Genomic DNA, 23,906 nt, shown 5'->3' with positions numbered 1-23,906 from the left:
GTATTTTTAGGTAATGGGTCAGAGTTATAGCGCGAACACACTTCCTCTATCATTATACCCTTTCTGGAATGTTACAAATTGAGTTACATTCCACGCAACTTATTTGTTATTTAGTTTGTCTTAAGTTGTCGATTAAAATCGACTATTTTAATGTAAGAAGAAAAATCGAACAATACAGACGAATTGATAACCTCCTACTTTTTGAAGTCGGCTAAAAAATTCGTAGATGTCAATTAGGTTGGGTTGAATTTTCTTTTTATTCTTTAGTTTTAATATTTCAAAATTTCTACATTATCATAAACAAAATTGTAGAGCTGTGAAGACGCTATCCTCTGCCTAAATAAAAAATAAAAAAAAAGTTTCGAATTCGTTCTTACGAGTACAGTTAGTTTGAAATTCGAAACAATTTCAGAAGATCATCTCACGGTTCGTAACAGCAAAATCGAAAGTAAGCACATAACCGTTCTGTAAATTATAAAACATTTAAGTGGCCAGTATCGGGTAAAATTACTTAAGGTTCTGTTTGTATTTTTTACTGTTCTATATTTAAATAGTTTTGGATATTTAAAATTTATTAATATTTAATCTCTCCGTGAATTTTAATTGTTAAAAATATTGTTATCATTCAGTCAATATTATAATGTATTCCCATTTATATATTTTGCGATGAAATAAAGAATAATTAAAAAAAACTTTGTATTACAACAGTGGAAACTTACCATTACTAATAATGATAAAACAGTGAAACTCCTAGTAATTACAATATAAAAAATAAGGGTAATTAATAACTACAATAACAGAATTTATCAACTGCAGGGTCCAGTGTGAGGTTATCGGTAAAGCGCGCAACATGCGACACTTCATCACAAAGATATTAAGAACATTGCAAGGTTATGCACAAATAACAAAAATAACATTGTTAGTTTATTTATAGTTTTTAATTACAAATTAATAATGGTATATACAAGCACCTTAAATTGGCAATTAGATTCACTTAAATATAATTACGTTACTTAACCCAATAGTTACTTTGGTAAATAAATAAATCATTATGTTAGTATGAACTAAGCTTGAACATAAGTCAGATGAGTTTCTTAATTGGCAGAAAATACTAAAAAAAGGAAAGTAAATAGAGAAAGGTAACTTGGGGTTGCCAGCTCCAAAGCCGTCAGAGGAAATACTGAATTACAGACTTTTTTGGTATAATCACCTACATGTCTTAATTGATTTACAACAAGAGTTTACGATTTTGGTAAAAAAAAAAACTTTTTTTAAATTTAATAAAAACTTTACCGACTATTACTTGGTAACAAATTGTAAACCTAAACGTACATATGTAATATTTATTTATCTCTATCTTTAGTAGTAAAGTTTTGCAATATTCAAACAACGACAGAAGACTAATTAGACGATCGACTTCTGTATAACCTCGTTATGATCCTCGTTACGAGTCATAGGTCAAGTGTTTACGGTTGAATAATTAGTGACAAAATGAGCAAGATATTGTGTACTTTAAAATTAGTAAAGGCAGCTGTACAAGGACTGTTCCATGCAGTCGACATCGGCAGCTTTAAGCCTCGCCATGCGATTGACAACATTGTTGCTCGTCTTACTAATATTATAAATGCGGATGGATGGATGTTTAAACATATCCATAACAGCTGAACGGATCTTGATTAAATTTGGCACGGATGTAGAACATAGTCTGGAGGAACACACAGGATGCCAATAAAGTTTACTTTTTGTATTTCCGCGCGGAGTCGCGGGCCACACCTACTTTTGACATAATTGTAATATAAAGGTTAAAACAGTCCGCATATGACGGCACAAGTACGTCATGCCATGCTAGTATGATTTTTAAACTAGTTACCAGTAGACGTAATATTAGCTAACACTGCTCTTTGAACCGGAACTGCAACGCAATTGTGCGCCTGCGCAGGATTTTGTATTACACAATTCTGGGTGTCACTGTATTAGGGGGACTAACTAAGCCTATGGTAACGTTCATGGCTTTCATTTAGCGCTATAGTAGTTTTCTAGTGTAGATTTTACATACTTATACATAAAACTACACTAAGGGAGACCACTTAACAACTGTGAGTAGAACTGTTAGATTCTTCTGCCTCTTGTCTATGAAAGTTTAACGTTATGAGATGTGTTGGCTTGGCCTTAACACAGGTTGCTGTTACCCGGCGGAGCGCGGTCCCCGCTACCCGGTCACGCTCCGGCGCCGCTTGCGGTCTGCGGTAACATACCTCTTGTAACTAGTATAAGTTGAACTTAGTAAATATATATATAAAAAGATACCATAAATGATGTTGCATCCTGCAATATGGTTTTTTTTTAATTCAGACAGAAACTAAAATTCAAGAGTCAATAAAGAACCAACCAGGCAAGAGACTGAGACTTTTAAGAGACTGTTTTGGCTATTGTTCTATAGTTCGACAGCGCGTGCTATACTTTGATAGGTTTGTTATATTATTAACTAGCCCTCGCCCGCGACTCCGTCCGCGTGGATATATAAAAAAACCTAATTAGTGTAGCCCACCCATCCATCCATCCACATCACAGCTATCTAAACATTCGCATTTATAATATAAGTAAGTTAAATAAAAAGCGACTCTTCAAGGCATAAATTCAAAAAAAAAATAGTATCCTATGTCCGTCTCCTGGCTCTAAGCTACCCTCTCACCAATTTTCAGCCATAACGGTAAAGCCGTTCTTGAGTTACAAATAGTGCTACTAACATGACTTTCTTTTATATATACATATATAATAGATTTGATTGCATGATATTTAGGGAGCTGATTTCTCTGAAGTTTTAGTATTCTGCGTACCGTTGCGCACTTCTGATTCAATCACGCAAAGGGACTCCGAGCATTGCCCTCTTCGTTGCCCTTTACCAGTTGCCTGTTGAAATGTATGCAATTAAATCCTCGCTTTCGCAACATAACACGCTCCATTAGACACGACATGCAATTACTATTTCCAAATACAAACATATCAATGAATGTTTACAAATCGAAACAAAAGACAGACTATACAAACTTAAGAAACGATTAGACACGACCGACAGAAAAATTACAAATATATGTCTTTCTAAAATGTTATTAAAACTTTAATAATTTGCTCCATTGTGTACTTAACTTATTCTTTTTTTCTAGGACCTACTCAATAAAAAATGTTATTATTCAAACAAATACATTATTATTGAAATAAATGCATGACGTCAACATTAAATATTAATTTTATTTCTCATATGTAAATTATTTTTTGTGATTGAAAGAAATGAAAAGTCACTGAAAGTTCAAGATCATAATTTGAGCGAGCAATTGTATCAATTTGTCGTATCGTGACCGTCACGTGGCCGTCACGTGAGCGACTTTGCGTTCACCTTGGTACAATGAAATGAACGATCGCGCTCTATTGCTTCCAAATGTCTTGATACAGTTTTTTCTTTATTAAACAAATATTTTTTCCCGTAAATTACGAAATTCTTGGATTATTCGCTTAGAAAAGCTCACGTCTTACTTTTAAAAGGGAAATTTAGTCTACTCTCTGTTTAAGACTGCATTTAAATCTTAAAGATCGTCAGATTTCTATCTGAAATATACGAAAAGCTCTATTAAGTTTTAAAAGCTTTGTTCTTTTTATGTGCGTTTCGCAGCAATGCTGGTTTAAAATTATCAAGTTCAACACACGGAACTAAATCATTATACGTTACGATTATGCTGCACCTTGTAATTTTCATCTGAGGAATGACATGTTATTTAGTTCTAGATTATTCTTAGAACAAAATTAGATCAAAGCATACAAAATAGGTATATAGGTATAGGCATACAATAAAGAATTCAGCTTTGACATGTAATGATTCCATCTAAGTTCAACACTCCTGCCAGGTCGTTCACAATATTAAATTTTTTGGCGTTTCTAATTTTTACGTTCTTTGGTATATTTTCTCTTATCACTAGCCTCATTATTCTAATCTATTTTGTCCTTTTTACTCTTGGAAGCCATACTTTTCCTTATCAAGCATTTCCTAATGTTCCAAGCCGCATTTTTCAATTATCTCGCAATTCTTTACTTTGCCCTTAAATCACAGCAAGTAAACATGATCATACATACTCCGTTACACACACACATGTGTAACCGTAAGTTTCCACACCACGACAACAGCAAATATAATCATCTCTGTTTATTTCAAATATAACGAAAGGGATAACAATATACTTTTATATAATTTTATATTGATATTGTTGTGTTCTTTTTTCAAACGTTCCAAAGGGAACTTTCTAATAGTAACCGTTATAAAAAAAAGTATCGTAATTTAAAAATCGAACGCGATCAATGAAGGATGACGGTTGCAGCTGCGTTCAGGAATTCGTCGAGAAATCGCGCGCTTTTGAATAATTTATTACGACGCGCGTCAACGTTTGCGTTTTGCCAGTTCAACGCACATAACCGGCCAGCGGAGATAGAAAATTATAGTTTAGTGTCAGAGGTAAGTTAAGAAATATGATCTGTATTTATAGGTTAAATATATAAACACATTCCTAAAAAACAAAACAACCTTAATCACATTGTAAATCTGTTTGCTGTACAGACGTAAAATTGACATTGAATAATTAATACACAAATATAAACGTACTTATTATACGTTGAGCAATTAGGAAAATCAAGGTCATCACTATTTTGTTTTTACAATTTGATTTAAAAATAATAACAATACAATTAAAATAAGTATTTAACATGAAGAAACATGAATAAATCTTAAACCCGCTAGCTTATGTAGATTAACATAGTTTTTTTTTAATTCATAGACAAATGTCAACAGCTCTGTTGACTCGGACCAGACCGGTCGTATGCATAATAAAAAAAGTTCACGAGAAGTACGCGAGGAATGCAGTCCCACGGGGTGGCCGCTTCGGAGATTAAACTGATAGGCAGACAATGCTACTGCATTCCTAGATACTTAGAGAATGTATTAACATTTAAGGGAAAAAATCATTGTTAGAAAGCTTGAAACTGGCAGTTATACAATGCAAACTTTTATAGGTTATGTTTTTAAACTTTCTGACTGAATAGGTACGATTCATTCACGACTATTAATGCCCCCTGTATTGTTTAAACTTTTTAATAAAACGATTAAAGTGTTAATGTAAACCTTTTTACATAATCGTACATTATTTCTACAGTTTAAGTTTATTTTTCTGAAACGTAAAAACAAGAGTTTGTCGTTTTATGGATATAATTATTTTGTAGTAAGTAAAGAGTTTTGTTTTGTTCAATGTGCTAAGAATATTAATAGAAGAATGTTGTTACCTACCGAAGCGGAATCGGCGGGAAGGCATCGAAACACTTCGAACTTTTAACACTTCACTAATCACAACATTTCCGCACGGCCTACGCCATTGGGAATTTATAAAAAAAAATTAACTATTCGGCGTTCGATTTTTAAAAACAAATATTTGAATAAAGAACAAGATGCGGGCGTTCAAAGTCATATCGTACGAGTCACTAAGTAACTGGTATAGAACTAAAGTGATGTGAATCATTTTCAATCTATTATTATGCGTGGCAAGTGACCGCGTGTCAAGAGCGAGGATATATCTATGTGCGCGTCTACGACGTACTATTATTATTTCTAATATAGTAGCTTTGATCGCTACAGCTTGTGTTTTGTGTTCATTGATCATAATCCAACACTACGTAAGAGGCTGTTCTTTATAAACGTTTAGTTATACGTCTGTTCTGTAAAGGCATGCGGAATAAATTTATATACGTAATAAGGTATACGGTTTTTAATGATACTGTAATATTCCATAGAGATTATGGTTTACATTACGTTACTTAGCGGTCCAAATAGAAACCAAAAAAGATGTGTATATATTAATGGCTTTTGTTTGAAAAATAGTTACAATTTACAGGGTTGAAAAATGATCGAGGTCATTGACCTTTTATCCTAAAGTGCATAAATGAACGTTGCTTTTACTTAAATACTAAAAACATTTTACATAATTAATTTACATTTTATCTTGAACCTAAAAAAACATGTCAATTTCCAGTATTATAATAATATATTTTTTTATAAATTAAACCGTCACATAAATACAAACACACATACAAAGCAACGAAAATAATTTACAACACGCACACACACACCGGAAGCCGAATCATCCAAACTTACATCTGTATGTCTGCACACTACCCGATCACTAGACGTATAGTGTCATCCAAACTAAAAGGGTGCACAGAACACATGCCTCAGTGGGTAGACATGCGCTTGCAGCTAACCATGAGCGACCATAAAGTTTGAATCTTACGATACTTAGACTTACGTATAGACAACATTACGTATTCTAGCCTTAGTGAGATACATTCTTGCTCCTAGACGTCATCGTAATAGGAATGCGATTGTAGATACGTTTAACTTGATTTTACTATTATTTACCAAATTCAATGTAAATTTGGACCTTATTGCTAAAACTTAAAGTCTTAATTTGCTTGGGCGGAGATTAAGCTTACGGCGGTATCTTATCTTTGATGTTTTGCTCGAAGCTTAGCATAAGCTGTAGTGTTTCTGCGAATAGTTTCTAATATCCTTTTAAGCAATTAACATTGTTCTATGGCTTTAAACTTTATGATTATAAATTAAAGAAATAGAGATTAGTTTGTTTTCCTTCTTTTGTTTGACCTTGAGATTGTTAGTACTGGTATGAACATTTAGTTATGACTCAAAGATATTTATAACAAACAAAACAATCCGTTTCAGAGCTCTGGATTAAAATTAAGTCGTTAGTTAAAAATTCTTATTTTACTAAAGCTTTCGTTGACCATCCTCTTACAAACATCATGAACATTTTTAATGGAAGTAAATAACTTATTAACCATGGGTTTCTGAAACCAATGTATCTGTATAAAAATATCTTTGACAAAACATTATAATTATATCTTTTCAAAGGAGATTTTCGTCTCTGAAACCCAGGATAAGTCATTGAAGCATTGAGAGCCTGCCAATGAAGACATCTTTCTGTCACTAAGTCGTTATGCAAAACGCGTATTTAACGCGCGTAAAAACTAGAACATCTTAGTTCCGTAACTTCACCATCTTGCGAGAATAAACAAAAACTATCATAACAATCTTCTTCGATAAACTTAATATCTGAGTCGTAATTTTTTTTTTAACGTTCCAAGTACAAAGTTTGCTTGCTGTTTGAGTGCTATATTTAAAATTAATTATTGCGATTAAATTACAAATGACAACTATTCGACGTTCACAAATAACCTAAATAATTAAATACAAGCTACGCGTTATTCTGATAAATAACAGATCGTTGATTGATTTACAGTATAAACGCAAGCCAAACAATATTACGTTCTGTGTTTGCTATACTGGGTTTTAGGTTAAGCCCGATTTCATCCATTTAGTATTATCATAGCCCGCCCTAGTTTTTGTCCGACTTATAGGAGGGTAATCCTTTTCGTAGTAGTATGCATTTACTATGTTCTATATCTATGCCAAATTTTAACCAGATCCGCTAAGCCGTTATAAAGATACTTTAACAAACATCCTTCCACCCATCCGTTTTAGGTAACTCGTCTTAAAAGATCAATTGATTATATCTTTTTTTAATATATTTGTAATTTAAGATTATCATTGTTATTCACATGCAAAAAAATATTTTATTTCTTACGTTTCACTTGAACGCAGGTAAAACTGTTATCGGAACGGACGTCACTATGGAATGCAAAAAGTAGAAAAAACCACTACGCGTTTACCGCTACTAGACTCACGAACCTTTTTTGTTGTCTTCTTTAATATTTCACAAAAAATCTCATGTTGTGAAACTTTTGTGATCAAGTTAGGGTAGAACGACGTGGGCTCAGTGTTCCAGGGACGTTGATTTTCAAGATTTTCTCCGAAAAAAAAACGGCGCAGCGACGTTTAAAAAGGGCGCGCCAAAATCTCGATCAGGGCGCCGGAAATGCTAAAACTATCCGTGATGAGAATAGATTGTTGATAGAGATGTATCATCATTATTTTGCTCATGTTTAATTTAAGTAATCGGCTTCAATACTATAACAATGATGTAACCATTCACGGCATAGTTACGTTAATTTCAGCACATTACATAAATACTGAGTAAATGTAATAAACAGTAACTATTTCCGCATTGCATTTACTTTACAAAACGTTATCTACAATCTTGTGACTACCACAACATTTTTTTTTTATTTCGATGACGCAATTATTAAAGGTGCACTTACGTAGCAGAGATACTGGAAGATTTGGAATTATATTTTAACAGTAATTGACTTTAATTATCTAATATTTGGCAGATTTCTTATCTAGTCACTTTCTTTCGTACTTTTGAGTTAAGTATAACTTAACTAGTCAACATACCTTAAGTTATTGTACCGATATGTTATAGGTAAGGCGATATCTACAAGATAAAACACAATTTTATATTTATGTATTTCAGTGATGATATTACGACCAAATTAATTACGACTAAATTAGAAGAATAGAGAAAGTGTTTAACGACCATTATTTACTATACAAGCTTTAAATATGAACCTTACTGAACTTTTAAGTTGTATACATTTCCTATAAAAACTTTTATTGTAAATTATTAAAATACATACCGGATGACATCATAACATCAAACCAAAGCTTACCCGTGCTCCCACACACAATCTTAAAAGGTATCAACTAACCATAATACCACTTCCATATTAATGAATGAACCCAAATTTGTATACGTACCCATTTAGGATATCAAATACGGTCTGCTTTTAAATATCCTTAAATATTAACCCATTACTATTAAGGATACGATCTAATCATACCATCATTATCAACGTTGTACTCTCGAATTTCGTCGTAAAAAGTCAAAGCAAAAATTATAAATGCGAAAGTTAAATGGATGCATAAATGTTAGAAGGTATCGTCTGAACAGCTAGTGTAGAACACTGACTGGCACATAGGCTACTTAACAATTTTTTTTTAATTCCGCGCGACTGAAATCACGGGCAAAAGGTAGTGAATTATAAAGACGCCAGTCATGTCTTAGATTTGGCTACTAACTATATTCCTATACCTCATCATCAGCTCACTATACGTCCCTACCGATGGGCTCGGACCTTACCATAAGTCAAGGGTGATTAGGCCTATTCCAATACGCTAATATGAATGCCAAGAGTTACAATTGTTGCAAGATATTAGTTTTCTAACAAATAAAAAGGATCGTTATATCAACGATTTCTCCTATTTAAAGAAATGACGCCCACATATTAAGCGAGGCAATAGTGGTAGCTTCACACCGCATACAAACCATTTAACCTCCTCTATAAAGTAGCAGTTTGAGAAGCGCCAGTGAAACTGGTTATACAAGTTCGACACGCAGACGTAATTTTGTTATTAAAGAAAGTCGAAAACACCACATTAAAAGAGAAATGCAACATCCAAAGAATACATCGAAAGACGATGTGTTTACTTTTACGATAAGAAACTAGTAAGTCGTATCATGGTATGGCCTTAAATCGAATGATTGTTTCTTAGTAAAAAATAAAAAGTCACAGGCATAGAATAACAAGGCAAAGATTTGATTCTCAAAGAATAAATTAATGTCTCTCAGAGACACAGTGTTTTTTGCTTTTAACTAAATCGATCGTTCCTTTATTTGATATGTCATAAAATAAATAAATATATCAATTTTCAATACCAAATTCTTAATTCATATATTTACATTGGTTATATAAATACAACTGATAAGTTTTATTTGTTTATTAGCGTTAAACGTGTACACCGCAGTATCATAGATATACAACTGTCATTCACAAACGGTACACAACAGCTGCTATAATAATAGTTGCCTAGAAAGGACAACTTGACTGCATTCTGATGTTATTAGCATACACAACAAATGAACGACGTAATTAAAAAGGTTGTAGATATTAGGGCTGTGCATAATTTTAAATACATACAAAAGCAATAAAACATCTAAGAATAGGGTTGTGCAAACACTTTTACGATAGTATTTGCACATTTTAAGTAGAATTTGGCTTTGTGTCTTTCATCAAATTTAAACTTTTGATGCGTATCTAAACAACAGTTGGTTTGATCTCAGTGTCGCCATAACTTTTATACATCACTAGCTGACGCCCGCGACTCCGTCCACGCGGTATTAAAAAACTTACTAAGTACCCTATGTGTTCTTCCAGACTATGTTCTACATCTGTGCCTAATTTCGTGGAGATCCGTTGATCCGTCCCGGAGATGCCTTCAAACAAACATCTATCCATCCCTCTAAACATTCGTATCTCATATATATATATATATATATATTAAATAAAAGATAGTCGTGTTAGTTACACTATTTATAACTCAAGAACGGCTTTACCGATATGGCTGAAAATTGGTAAGGTGGTTGGTAGCTTTGAGCCAGGAGACGGACATAGGATACTATTTGTTTTTTTATATATCTACGCAGACGGAGTCGCGGGCGACAGCTAGTTTATAATATAAGTAAGATGTCTTGTTTTAATACCATTGTTGATAATCCTATTATATTGTAGCGACAAAGTTCATTTTATTAAACATATAAATACTAGTTCTTAACTGTCGTTTCGCATTATCCGCTTGGTTCAGTGACTCATTGACATAATACTTGTATAATATTGTATTATCTGTGGTAATACTAATCGCTTTTTTACCGCAAATACAAACCACAAATAACTATGTCACAAACTGCTTGTAGATAAAATGATACTACTTAATATGAAGCAGAACATAGAAGTATTAGAAATTATAATAGCAGAAATAGAAAGTTTATTACGACATCTTACTAATATTATAAATGCGAAAGTTTAGATAGATGGATGTTTGCTAGAGTGACATTTGTAGATATAGAACATAGTCTGGTAGAATACAAAGGCTACTATTTTTTTTAAATTCCGCGCGGACGGAGACGTGTGCGCCAGTTAGTTGTTAAAACTGTAACGATATTTATTGCAGGGATTAAAAAAAAATAGTAAAAAAGAATAAAAATAATATTATACAGGAGTGCCGAGACAAATTTGTAATGTTTTATCTAGGCAGCACCGCTATGTAGACGTGACCTCTACCACCTCAACGAATTGACCACTCATGATTGTTTTATAATTACAAGCCAACGGTGTACATTGTACAATTACTAAGATATAAGTCTTTTCAAATATCGTGCCAGCTCCTAACAACACACGAGTCGGTGCACAGAACACGATTTTAGTTTAATCAGGAAGCGGGATGCCAGGAGAGGACCAGAGAAGGAGGAATTGTAAAGACTTATACAAACATATATTTTTTATCCACAAAGAAGTAAGCGACTGATACAGAGATGAACGACCTAAAACTAGGCTGGATTATAAATATTACATGAAGATGTGCAATAATTAATGATGCCTAGCTAATGTTAAATAATTTAATTATTGAGGAACGTCCTACAGACGTTGAAAAGGAAATAAGATATTTAACTCTTTATCAGTCTAAAAACAATCGTATAAATTCTTCTATTTTACTATTATAGTCTAAAATTGTGGACACCGATCACTATCATGGTATTACTGTAGCATGTTTTTGTAATTTTTGTATTAAAAATAATAATAGTAACATACCTATAGTAATTCTTAGCACGCTAGCAGTTATGAATATGTATCCGATCGGAGGCATTTACTCTCGATTACCTTCACGTGATTTAACGAGGTTCTATTTAGTTGTAATCGACAAATGATTGGACATAAAAAGTTGGCCTTGCATCTAGTGAAATCGTATACGATTTGTAAACAATTAAAATACAGAAGAATAGTAATTAAACGAATAACGATATATGTACAGGATCAAGACTTGGATTGATTTTTTTTATCCTCATAAAAAGTCCACTGTATTTTTGACATTACAAAACATACAACAAGACATTCATCAAAAAGTTTGCGATCGGTAGCAAAAGTTTATAATTTTTTTTATATAACAGAAGGGGGCAAACGAGCAGCGGGAACACCGATGTGTTCAACGATGCCCATGAACATCAGCAATACCAGAGGAACCGCAGATGCGTTGCTGGCCTTTGAGATAGTGATAAACTCGCTTCTTGAAGGACCCCAAGTCGTAGCGGTTTTGAAATACAGCCGAGGACAGAACAACGCTGCTGTGCGAGGCAGGAAGTTTCGCGCAAACCGCACGGTTGTGGATTGCCAGCCATCGAGATGGTGTGGATGGAACCTGGCTGTCTGTCGTGTCGTCTGATGAAGTAAAAGTATCTTTAGCAAGTAAACATTATGGTCATTTCCTTAGGACAATAAAAAGATACTTTTTTCATTTCAAAACACATTAACTTTTGCTACTGATCGCAAACTTTTTGATGTGTGAACAAACATTTAATTTATGACGAGAACTTTGCGTGTGAAGTAACGCTTGACCCGAAAACCAGGGCTAGAGCAAAGCCGGTCCCACCTGTACAAGGGCCGTTGACAGCCCGTGAGACCTTCGCCACTTCAACTGGTTTGTTTTTATTTTTTAATTTTATTCAGTGTTGCCATCATGACTCATTATGATTTAACACACGAAATATAAAGTACAGTCATGCGGACACATATATTAACGTTGCTGGGAATTGGAGTACAGAAAATGTTAAACATAGCCGAGTCTACATAGCTTTTATGATAAAAGCAATCTATTAGTAAAGAATTTGTCAACATGCCCGTCTGCCTTAGAACTATTTTACTAGTATTATAAATGCGAACGTTGAAATGGAACGGCTAACAGATCCTGATAAAATTTTAAACAAATGTAGAACTTAGTCTGGATGAACAAATAGGTTACTAATTGAGTTTTCTTTAATTTCGCGCAGACAGAGTCGCAGGCAACAGTTAGTAGTTACAAAAATTAGCATCTACTGCATTATAATGCTTGATGAATATTAAAAGTAAAGCATATGCAAACTTTTAAGTTAGTCTATGGATAGCGGTCACCTATCAGTATAGTAGAAATTCAAGCAATATTAAGTGGCCGCTTGTTCATTTGGCACCTTATAATAATTTAAAAAAATTAAGAGTGTGCTATTTTTTCACTAGTATCTATGCTACATCGTTTCACCAGTATTGAGGAATAGATAATGACTTGCATGACGTGGTTAGCGGAAGCTTTTGAAGTCAACGGACGGACATTGCCATAGTCATTGCTTGAATGGACTTTCTTATACTTTTTTGTTTACATATTCCATATAGAAAGTTAGATATTTTTACAGTTGAATTAAACATCATGTAACGAATATAAGGATTTTTTTTGATAAAATAATTTCATACGTTTTAGATGCAATATCAACAAAATTTAATATTGGAGTTGAAATCCAGCGTTGCCACAACTAAAAATTTTGCGCGTCCAAAAAAAAAACTAACCGTAAACATTTATTACTAGCCAGTAATACAAAGAATTGGAATATCTTATAATTTTTGATGACAATGTTTTGAACAATTGTTTCAATAGTGGAAACCCGCCTTTAAACCTATTTCTTGTACGTTTTGAAAGTACGTCAACGGATGCACAAGTGCATTTTATAGTCAATCAACACGTCAAAACTTGCAATATGAAAGTTTCTACATCGTGTACGGGAGATTGGTAGTCGATGTGAACACACAGCAATTGCCTCGTGTTAGCTATAAAATTATTGCAGTAAAAAGTTAGCATAGCGATTTTGTTAACTGCCAGTAATTTTTTTATTAATTCAATATGTATTAAATGTCTGTACCAGGTACGGACTTGGAATTTATATGAACGTTATAAAACATAGTTTTCCTTGGTAATGTAGATTTAAATGTTGAAAATATATGAATGATCCTACTATTTGTTAGTTTTTCTGAAAGCATAAACCACGAACGGTTTTCCGTACGTTTAAATTAAACATACTCCCCCTCTAACCTCCTTTTGGAATCGACTGCCTAATTAATACGTATAGTTTTCGTCATTTAATAAAAACAAGCGTTTCTCATTACTATAACTTTGCATTTCTAAATATGTATGTATTATTTATAGTCAATGTATTATCTATAATTATCGATACATATTTGAACGAGAAGTCAAGGTTAATATAAAATTATGCATCGAACTTATCACTCAGAATTCTGCGCAACGATTCACTTATCAACACACGATGATGACGATGATTATAATTTTGATTGTGTAATTGATGTTTTTTTAAAACTAACATGCAATCAGGACAACACCGTATCATATCTTACTAATATTATAAATGCGAATGTTTAGATGGATGGATGTTTGTTTGACGGTATCACCAACGGCTGAACGGATCGCGATTAAATTTGGCATACACATAGAACAAAGTCTGGAAGAACAAGCTGCTGTTTTTTTTTTTAATTCCACGCGGACGGAGTTACGGGCGACAGCTAGTACATTGATAAGTTTGTTTAAACCGTTCCAGGTTTCTCATAAATTGAGATGACAATAATGACATCACACGACAAATTCTAGTTGCGTGTCTTTCAATTACCTATAGTTACGAGTTTTATTATTAGTTGTTATTTTGTACAGCAGTTTCAGTCGCGCTAGTGGGAATATTTATCTAAACTTTTTTATATTATAAGGTGGCAAACGAGCATGCGGCCAACTAAATTATAAGAAATGGCAATTCGACCGCTTTGCATAGACTGCCAATTGCAGATGCGTTGCCTACATTTAATCGACGGACGAGAGGACGCACAGAAAGATAATATTAGTCCTTCCTATGCGTCATCCTCTGTCAAATCCCATCCCTTTCCCATTTTTTCTTATAAGAAAATTGCGGGATGGGCTACTTCAACGAGACGGTTATATTATTCTTGTGGATTGTTCCAAAAAATATGTGTTGAAGTCACGGCAATAACCCGTGGCGTGCGGTACGGTTTTGATTAATATCGTTACTATGAAATTGCTAGAATATTTTAATATACACTGCGATTTGTAATGACTTAACGGCCGCCCCAGATACCTGGCTTTTTGGTTATAACTCGTTGTGGCCTCGTTTATAGAATTTTCAAAGTAATGTTAGATTGAAACCTAGATTGCAAACGTATTTTAACTAATCAACGTAATCTTAATAATAATATAAATGCGAATGTTTGGATGGATAGACGTTTACTTGAGGGTATCTCCAGAACGTGTCTTCGTTAAATTTGGCACATATATAGAACATAGTCGGGAAGAATACATAGGTTACTTAGTCTTTTTTCCGCGCGGACGGAGTCTCGGACGACAGCTAGTTTTAAACGCATATTTATATTGCAAACAAAAATAGCTAAATATTTATCGTATCACCAGACTTTAACAAAAGTGTAATCTTTCTGCTGACAGAATTCTCCGTTATCTGCATCAAATCTTTATCAAAATGTCAATCGTAACATATCAAGGTTGTGTCATTATCGGTGAAACAAGACGATCTTATTTCATTCTCAACTTATTTATGATAAGGTGGCAAACGAGCGGCCATCTGAAATCGCTGAAATAGCAAAGTGGCCGTTGCACATAGACAGATACAATTCTATTTTGTACGTCCCGGAGGCCTAATTTAGTTCTCTTTACCTTCCCATCCTTTTCTTTTTAAGGAAAAGATGGGAAGTGGAAGTGGACTTTCCGGATGAGAGGATGCAAGGAAAGGGAAGATATTTTCTTTCTGTGCATCCTCTCCTCCGTCGATTAAAGGTAGGCAACGCATATGCAATTGCGTATGTCTTTGGGCAACGGTCACTTCGCTATTTCAGCGATTTCGGGTGGCCGCTCGCTCGTTTGCCACCTTATGATATAAAAAAAAAAGTTCTGTAATCTTCGAAACATGGATGATTATGTCTTACGTAGATCACTTAACAGAATAAAGAATTATTTCGGTCCTTAAGAATAATCTGAATCATCTAAACAATGGATCATATATTTGGATTGTTATTGCGATATTTAGACCAACGAATATCTATACCAAAGAATAAAAATTTTAACTAACAGATTGTTATGCTTTTAATTGGATTCTTTGCTTGTACATGTCCTTGAATTTTATTTCCTACGTAGTTTTCGTAACACACAATAAAGATACAAGTCATAATACATTATATATTATAGATTTACGTGGGTTTTCCATAATTCATAGTTACATAGTTAGTATTACACGAATATATGGTACTTGTTTCATTTTACTTTGCTCTCTTGAACAATTCCAAAAAAATCGGTATCAAGTACGAGAAAATATTTTTATATTACACATTAGTTCTTAACAATATCGTAGTCGTATAAGTCTATGTAAATTTATTAAGGTTTATATGTCCCATTGGTATAAATGAAAATTCTCTTTTGCTTCCCCAATTTGAAGGGCATGTGCAAACAGATAGCAGCTGCAAAGACTATGTTATTTTTACACATTACGTGCAAACCTCAGGGACAGCCTTGAACGCATCTTTTGTCGGAGTCCTTTCTAAAGCACATGTCGGCTCGGCGCGCGACCGCCGGATAAGAAATGACCTTTAGGGCCGGGGACGGGGGCAGGGGGACTGGTTTGACTGCATGCCTCCCCTCACATAAACGTGCAACGGAATTTATAAGGCCCGCGCGACTGCCTTCATATATCAGAGTTTCATTCAATTTTGTCTTTGCCTTCTTTGTGTTCTTCTAAAAGTGGGAACATTGTAATGAGCAAAAATAACCATTCAATTATGTTATATAATTAATTTGCAATCTTTTTAATTTACTTGCAGAAATTAATTTTCATTAGATATTTAAGATTAGAAATTAATAATGAGATCCAAAGATATAAAACAATTGACTTTCGAGATAACTGGCCAACAAATGCATATGAAATTCAAATGTAATTAAAAAAACAACATACGATAAATTTAAATTTAGAACGGTGTTTTAATTTTGGTATCGAAGTTTGCAATGTTGCAAAACATTTCTAGCGTTATACAAACTGACGCCACTAGACACAAATATTTGTGTAACGTAAAGGTGATAATGCTCCGTCAGCTGCTAGAACTTAGGGTTGCCAGGTGCAATAATGTAATAGTGAAATGTGGTGCATGCCTATTACAAATATGACTATATTGTACAGTTTTGTACACGTAATATTGCCTGCTTATTTGTATGGGAGTTCAGCAACTGTACATTTGAGCCTATTTAGTTTTGCTAAGCTAATTTGTTAAGAAGTGATTGCTATATTTAATACAATAAACCTAAGACGGTGCAGTTCTGCTATGACATCGCCCTTTATTGAATTTCCTTCACTTGGCGTCAGAAATAACCGCCCAAAGAGTACACATTTATACGGCCTCCTTGGTATCAAAGTATTACTGGCCAGTCTTATGATCGATGCATCGATACAGTTAAGGTTTCAAAGAATAACAATAATTAATTTGAATTGAAAACCTCGTGCATGTGAGTCACAACATGCGCAATCTGAATAATAATGTTTAATTAATGAGACAATATAGTAAGAAATTATGTTTTTAAATTTTAATTGTTTTACGATCACGAAAATCAAAATAAGTATAACATTTTAAGCGGTAACATTTGAGAGTAAGACATTTCTTTGTGTATTATCGGCCGTTGTAAATTTGCTTATAATACTTGCAATTTACACGTTGTAAAAAGTTCGAATCTCAGAGCTTAGACAAATTATTTTTTTGTAATTTCAATTCGATTTTGTTAAGGTTAATTTGAGCATTTAGGTTGTAAGCTCGATAAAAATTTAATAGTGCTTGTTTCAGATTTAAAAGTTTTTTCGTAAATAAATCTCAAATAATAGTTTCAAGGTCATAGTGAATTAGTAAAATAAAAACGCGAATGTTACCAGAAAAAAATCCAAAGTAATTTTACTAATAATTAATCTAAAACAACTACCAACTCATACAGATTATAATTGAACACTTTCACGAAGCTGCAATTTTCTCGGCGAAATAAGAAATCTGCAGTAAAAAATGTTTTATTAGAATGAATGATTGTAGTCATTTCCGTTTCACAATCGCACTCTCTATTTCAATTCAAGTTAAACACCCTCTTTAAATATTATTAAAGAATTGCATAATTTACGTGAAATCACTTTGATTCATTCGTTATGCGAAGAACTAAAAAATGTAATAACTAGCAGTTGTTGGCAAGTAAAAGGGTAGTTTTATGTTTTATTTTACAACTTTATCATTGCGACTTTTCCTAGTACAATTTCTATTACTTATAATATTTGTTTGATGTAAAGTTTAACTCGAATGTTGTGTTTCATCAAACTATATTCCAATTGGCAGCTTTATCGAAAAAATAATAAAGTGCAGCTATTGTTCATTTTTTAAATTAGTTTCCAGGCTAACGAAACGATTCTTATCGTACCTTTTTGTTTGTACGATCTACAATAAAAAATTGCAACATTGTGAGCCAAACTTACCTACCGTAACAAAAGGGATATAATTTAATTTGTGTTAAGTGAGAAGAAAAAAGACGTGCCAGAAACAAATATTTTAACACTTATACAACGAACAAAGCAAACTTGAAAGTATATATTATACACAGGTCTACAACATAAACACATTTTCATAGAAACATGCTTTTTGTTACTTCGACTCAATGGTCTTAGTTCTTAGTCAGAGTTTATCGAACTCTAACTTGCGAAAACTCACCATTTGAGCCAAAAAAGTCATCTTTATCCAATAAGTCATGCTGGAAACCATAAGCGGGCAGCCATGCATGCGAACCCGGTGGTTCGGGCCAATCCGATATGCGAACCTCCTCCATATCAACATGAACACAACACTGCACTCCACAAAAAGTTCACATAAACGACACGAGCATGCATTGACTACCTTTCCGTTCGTCCATTAGGCTGTCATTTAGGACGATAACGGTCGTCGGGTTTGCGTCGCGGCGGACGGCAGGTGTAGCTAACGCTATCGAGACACGCGCACACAGCGGGGAGCGGCGGCTGACTGGCGAGGTGGACGATGGCGCGCGCGCCGCGATCTCTCCAACTCACTCAATCGTTGTAATCTAAATACGAAATGTTTGTAAAGCCGAAAAATGTAAGAAAATGTATGTACTGGAGTAAAGTAATTGTAAGTTAAATCAACAATGTCACATCTGGAAACTACGATAACCAATGGGGAAGACGATCAAGTACGGTAAGGTATTTGTAGTTTATGTGAATTTGTAGGACTACCATTAACGATAAAATTATTCACTATTTAATGCCATGGATATTTACATCTGACTTGTTTATTAATTTAATAGATAAAAGTTTATTATAACATTTAATTTTTAATTATATAACCTTTCCGTGTGACCCCATGATCCTCATCTCAAACTTGAACTCCTCTATAGTACAATCTTATCTGTGCCTAAAAACATGTAAACAAAATGTGTCTGGCTCTAAGCTCGAAATTAAAGTAGGTACGTAGGCGTCATGACATAGTAATTTATTCTAAGGTAAGTCATGAACGTAATCAGCGCTGTGGAACGGACAGAAAAAATGGCGGACACCGTCGCGGGTTTACTTTTGCCTTCTGCGCGTCTGACGGAACTCGAGCCGGCGATTAAGAAACTAGATTTGCGGCCGCGAACCTGTTGCGCTCGTGTCGTGACTCCGACGCATTTGGTAACAATCATGAGTATGTTTCAATGTTGCCAGGATGTTAGTCCATTAAAAAAAATTAAACTCGCAATAAGAACTTTTTAGATCCAATGAATTCGTATTGTATGTTAAAAGGTACAATGGCGCTTGATGGTTAACCAGTTCACCAACTGATTAGTCAACATTATAAGCTTTATTATCTTATTATTTTAAGAACAAGACAAGAAGAGAGGTTGAATAATTAATTATAGTATACCTAAGTTAGCTGCCACTGCTGATGTCCCACGCTATCATCGCAAATGAGATTGTTGAAAGATTTCTTCTCACGGAGAGAATTAACTCAATTTATTAGGGTTGAGACCTTTATTCTACTAAAGTTGCAAATTACTCACGACTAACAAATTAAGAACATTAAGTGTGAAAGTTACACAATCAAAAAACAGCTAATGGTTTTAAATGATATAGAACGCATACTATAATTAGTAAAAAAACACGCAAAGCTCTAATAAAGTCTCAACTTTCATTGCATTTTGCTCAGTCTTTTTTTTAAACATATTACTTTTTAACTTTTTCATTTCCTAGCATATCAATTTTCATATCGCATACTTAATATTAGCAGTCGCCCGCGACGACGTCCGCGCGGATTTAAAAAACAATGAGAAGCCTATGTGTTCTTCCAGACAACATTCTACACCTATAACAAATTTCAGCGCGATTCATGCAGCCGTTCTCGAAATACCTTCTAACCAAACATGCATCTATACATCCAAACATTCGCATTCATAATATTAGTAAGGTTAGAAACTGTAGTAAATGGCAATCTATATCTACTAGCATATTGTCATTCATAACTTTACCTTATATTACGTTAACACTTGTTACTAATTCGATTCTAAGAAGACATTGCATGTCACAAAACCTAATCGCATGAAAATAACAGACATTATGTATGACACGATCTCTCCATATAGGGAGCCAAGTTGTTGAGTTATTCGTCACACGTAGCACCACGATTAACTTACTTCATGTATTCTCTTACAAAACTTTCAACATAGAAATTAGGAGAAAGTTTACGCGTTCTTGTTACAACCTCTTGTGTTTTAAAATATTAAGTTTAAATAATCAAATCCAACAAAGAATGTTCCGTGAGAAATATTATAAATAAAGTTGTGAAAACTTTTTTCTATTGTCATTTTGATATATGTTTATATAATGTTTTAAAGTTTAATAAACAAAATTATAATTAAATCTTATAAAACAAAAGAAAGACAGAAGAGTTTCTACACTAATATTTAGAGATATCACAAATCTTTCTCTTTATATCAATAATTAAAAATATACTTATATGAAATAAGAATTTATTTATAATATGTAAAATTGTGCAACTTTCAGTAAATATTCGTGAGTAATTTCGTTAATATCCAACAAGTTAACCTTAACAAGGTGAAATGGAATTATGAACGATAAAAATGTTATGAAATTGTAAATCACTATGGCCAATTATTGTACAGATAAGGCGGTATGGAAATTGTCAACAGCAATTGCGTGGGAACCAATTTTGTTGTATGAATGCAGTATATTAGTATTTCTTGACCCAGTAGTCTAGTATAGTAGTTTTCAGATATCTCGGTTGCTCTAACTTCGCGCGAATTGCTGCACACTTCACAATTTAAGCGGGATGCGGGAAGGCACTATGAAGCTTGCTGCCAATGAACTTGGACCGTGAAGCTATTTGAAAAGAACTATACATTATGTTACGATAGCCTCATCATATTAGTTAAAGAAACACGAATAACTCTTATATGTACCTAGCTTACTGTTAGAAACACGTACTTTTGTTACAATGTTATCGATGTTTTTTTCAAGTTCGTTTGAAAATTAATATTTTTTGCGATGTTCCAATCCGCGCATTTTCAATGAAAATCGAGTTACCACATTTCCCATTTGCCTACAATCTCCATAGTTTGCAACTCTCGGTAAAAGCAATTTAACGTTTCATTAATCATTTCTTTATTCTTCAAGTCAAGGCCGTGTACGCTGCGTCAGCCTTAGGAATTTGTTACACCTATACAAATATGTTAAGCAGTAAAGATATTTAAGCGGTTAGATAAATCTAACTAATATTCGTAACAAGAACCGGTGTTATATTTTTAAAGCATGAAAATTTATGAATTATTTTTTAGCGCGTTTATATTCTTGCTATTTTTTTTAAATCAATGTTTTACTTCCGATATACATTATTTAAAACTGGCTGTAAAGAAAAACAAAATATGATGTATTATCCGTTTGACATTCACTCCCAGCGGCCAGTGTTGGCCATCAGCCAATAGTTACACTCTGTAAACACTAAAAGTAGGGTTACCAACTATTTTGACAGTTTTAATAAAAAAAAAGTGTTATCTCAATATTTAGATTTTCCTAAAAATGCCTATGTTTTGGTTTGGTACGAATGAATAAATTTTTAATAAAAAAATGGCAAAAATAAAGGAAAAACAAATATTTTATGATTCTTTCGTTTGTACTTGCAACTGCAAAATGGTGGTACTTTTTTTATAAAACTTATTATAATTCATGTAATTTTGCAATAAGTACTACGTGATAATTTTGAAATAAAAAAAATGTATAACAATTAGCGTTAAAAGAATAGGAATATCCGTACAGCTTTATAGTGCTCCTAGCGCATCAAATATTTATTTTCTTTTTTAGCGTGAGGTCAATGAAAAAAAACACGTAAAAGAAATGAAAAACTGTTCTTAACGCAAATGGTTTATTATGCTATCTCCTATTTTATCACAATTATTATAATTAAACCTATCACCTGACAAAAGTATTTTATTATTAATCTTATTAATGTTAATAAATAGATTAGTTTAATAAAAATATGATCGTATCTTCGCTTAGGATAAAAATGGTGATCATTTTAGACAACAATTCTTTTCGAACAGTACCTCAGCATGGGTATGTATGTGTATGTTTTGCGCTAATGTAAAAAATATTCACATAAACATTACTGGTTGATCTGAACATCAACTTAGCCTGTGGTTACACTATAATTAAGTTTATCAGTCTGCTGATACGGTACTTGCCTCGCCTGCACGATCAACACAGAGCATGTTATTAAAGTGCATAATAACGGAAGCTTATATATGTAGAATGTTATTAACGGCTTGTCGTGTCGTCACGTACAAAAGTTGGCAATGGACGGTACATTGTCTTTTCTCTGTCCGCGTACAAACCCGCGATCGAGGTAATTCTTTGTTTTATGATACTTTTTGAGTAGTTACTAAGCGGATATGGCTTTGTTTCCTTTTAAAATAAGAAAGTAAATTAGTACTTAGGTTTAATTTTCGATATAGAAAACAGTAATATCTGTTATTAAGAACGAAAGTGGCTTTTAGGTGTTATTAGAAAAGTCGCCTTTGGAAAATACCTTTCAAAATTGAATATCATGATCTGTTGTTTACGACTTATAAACCTCGCCTTGCGATAAAGAGATTAAAAATAAAGTGGCGCTATAGGAAAGTATGACGTATATGCAAACATTCGCGATAAACAAGATATGTAACGTTATATCTACATATCCTAATATTGGCGGTGGAGGATCGGCTTTAGAACATTCTTGGTAATGTCTCTAGTAATTAAACAACATCCTTAGGAATCCTTATTACTATTTTAACCATTATGTCTCGTAAGTGTGACTTTAGATTATTAAAATCGTCAAAGATATCTTATGGGTTATGACGTAGTGAAATATATTACGTATCTAGATGTTGTAAAAAGCAACGTTAAAAAATAATAATAGGTTATATCGTTTAATTAGAATATTAATACATACATTCTTCTTCTTCTTTCTCAGCCACTTCTTCTTCTTTCTCAGCCATAAGTCGTCCACTGCTGGGCATAGGCCTCCCCCAAAGATCGCCACGATGACCGGTCCTGTGCTACCTGCATCCAGGACGCTCCCGCAACCTTGACCAGGTCATCGGTACATACTTGCATATGATTTCCATTCAATCCTATTACTATTATAAATGCGAATGTTTGGATGGATGGATGTTGGAAGGTAACTCCATAATGGCTGTAGAACATAGTCTGGAGGAACACAATGGCCATATAGTTTTTTAATTCCGAGCGGGCGGAATCGCAGGACTGTCTCCTTCCCGGAGGAGCTCTCCCGTGCCCGGGAGGCGAGGAGGAGGACGACCGTGGAGCTCTGGGCGAGTGGCCTTATGCACGCCGAATATGGCGTGCGAACCATAGAGGCCATACGCCCACAGCTCCCGG

The 23,906-nt window shown here is 33.7% G+C and overlaps 1 protein-coding gene across 1 annotated transcript in view; it reads right to left on the bottom strand.

The window, feature by feature from the left end:
- The window catches only part of LOC106117203 (serine/arginine repetitive matrix protein 2), an 84,089-nt gene that overhangs the window by 48,407 nt on the left and 11,776 nt on the right, over positions 1-23,906 (bottom strand). Inside the window, exon 2 of the mRNA XM_013311377.1 lies at positions 18,676-19,042. Coding sequence (XP_013166831.1) covers positions 18,676-18,790 — 115 coding nt within the window. The 5' untranslated portion in view covers positions 18,791-19,042. The remainder of the gene's footprint in view (positions 1-18,675; positions 19,043-23,906) is intronic.

Source organism: Papilio xuthus, unplaced genomic scaffold, assembly GCF_000836235.2.
Source record: "Papilio xuthus unplaced genomic scaffold, Pxut_1.1 DF827680.1, whole genome shotgun sequence".
Classification (NCBI taxonomy): Eukaryota; Metazoa; Arthropoda; class Insecta; order Lepidoptera; family Papilionidae; genus Papilio; species Papilio xuthus.
The sequence above is the reverse complement of the archived record's forward strand: the minus strand, read 5'-3'. Positions and strand labels throughout refer to the sequence as shown.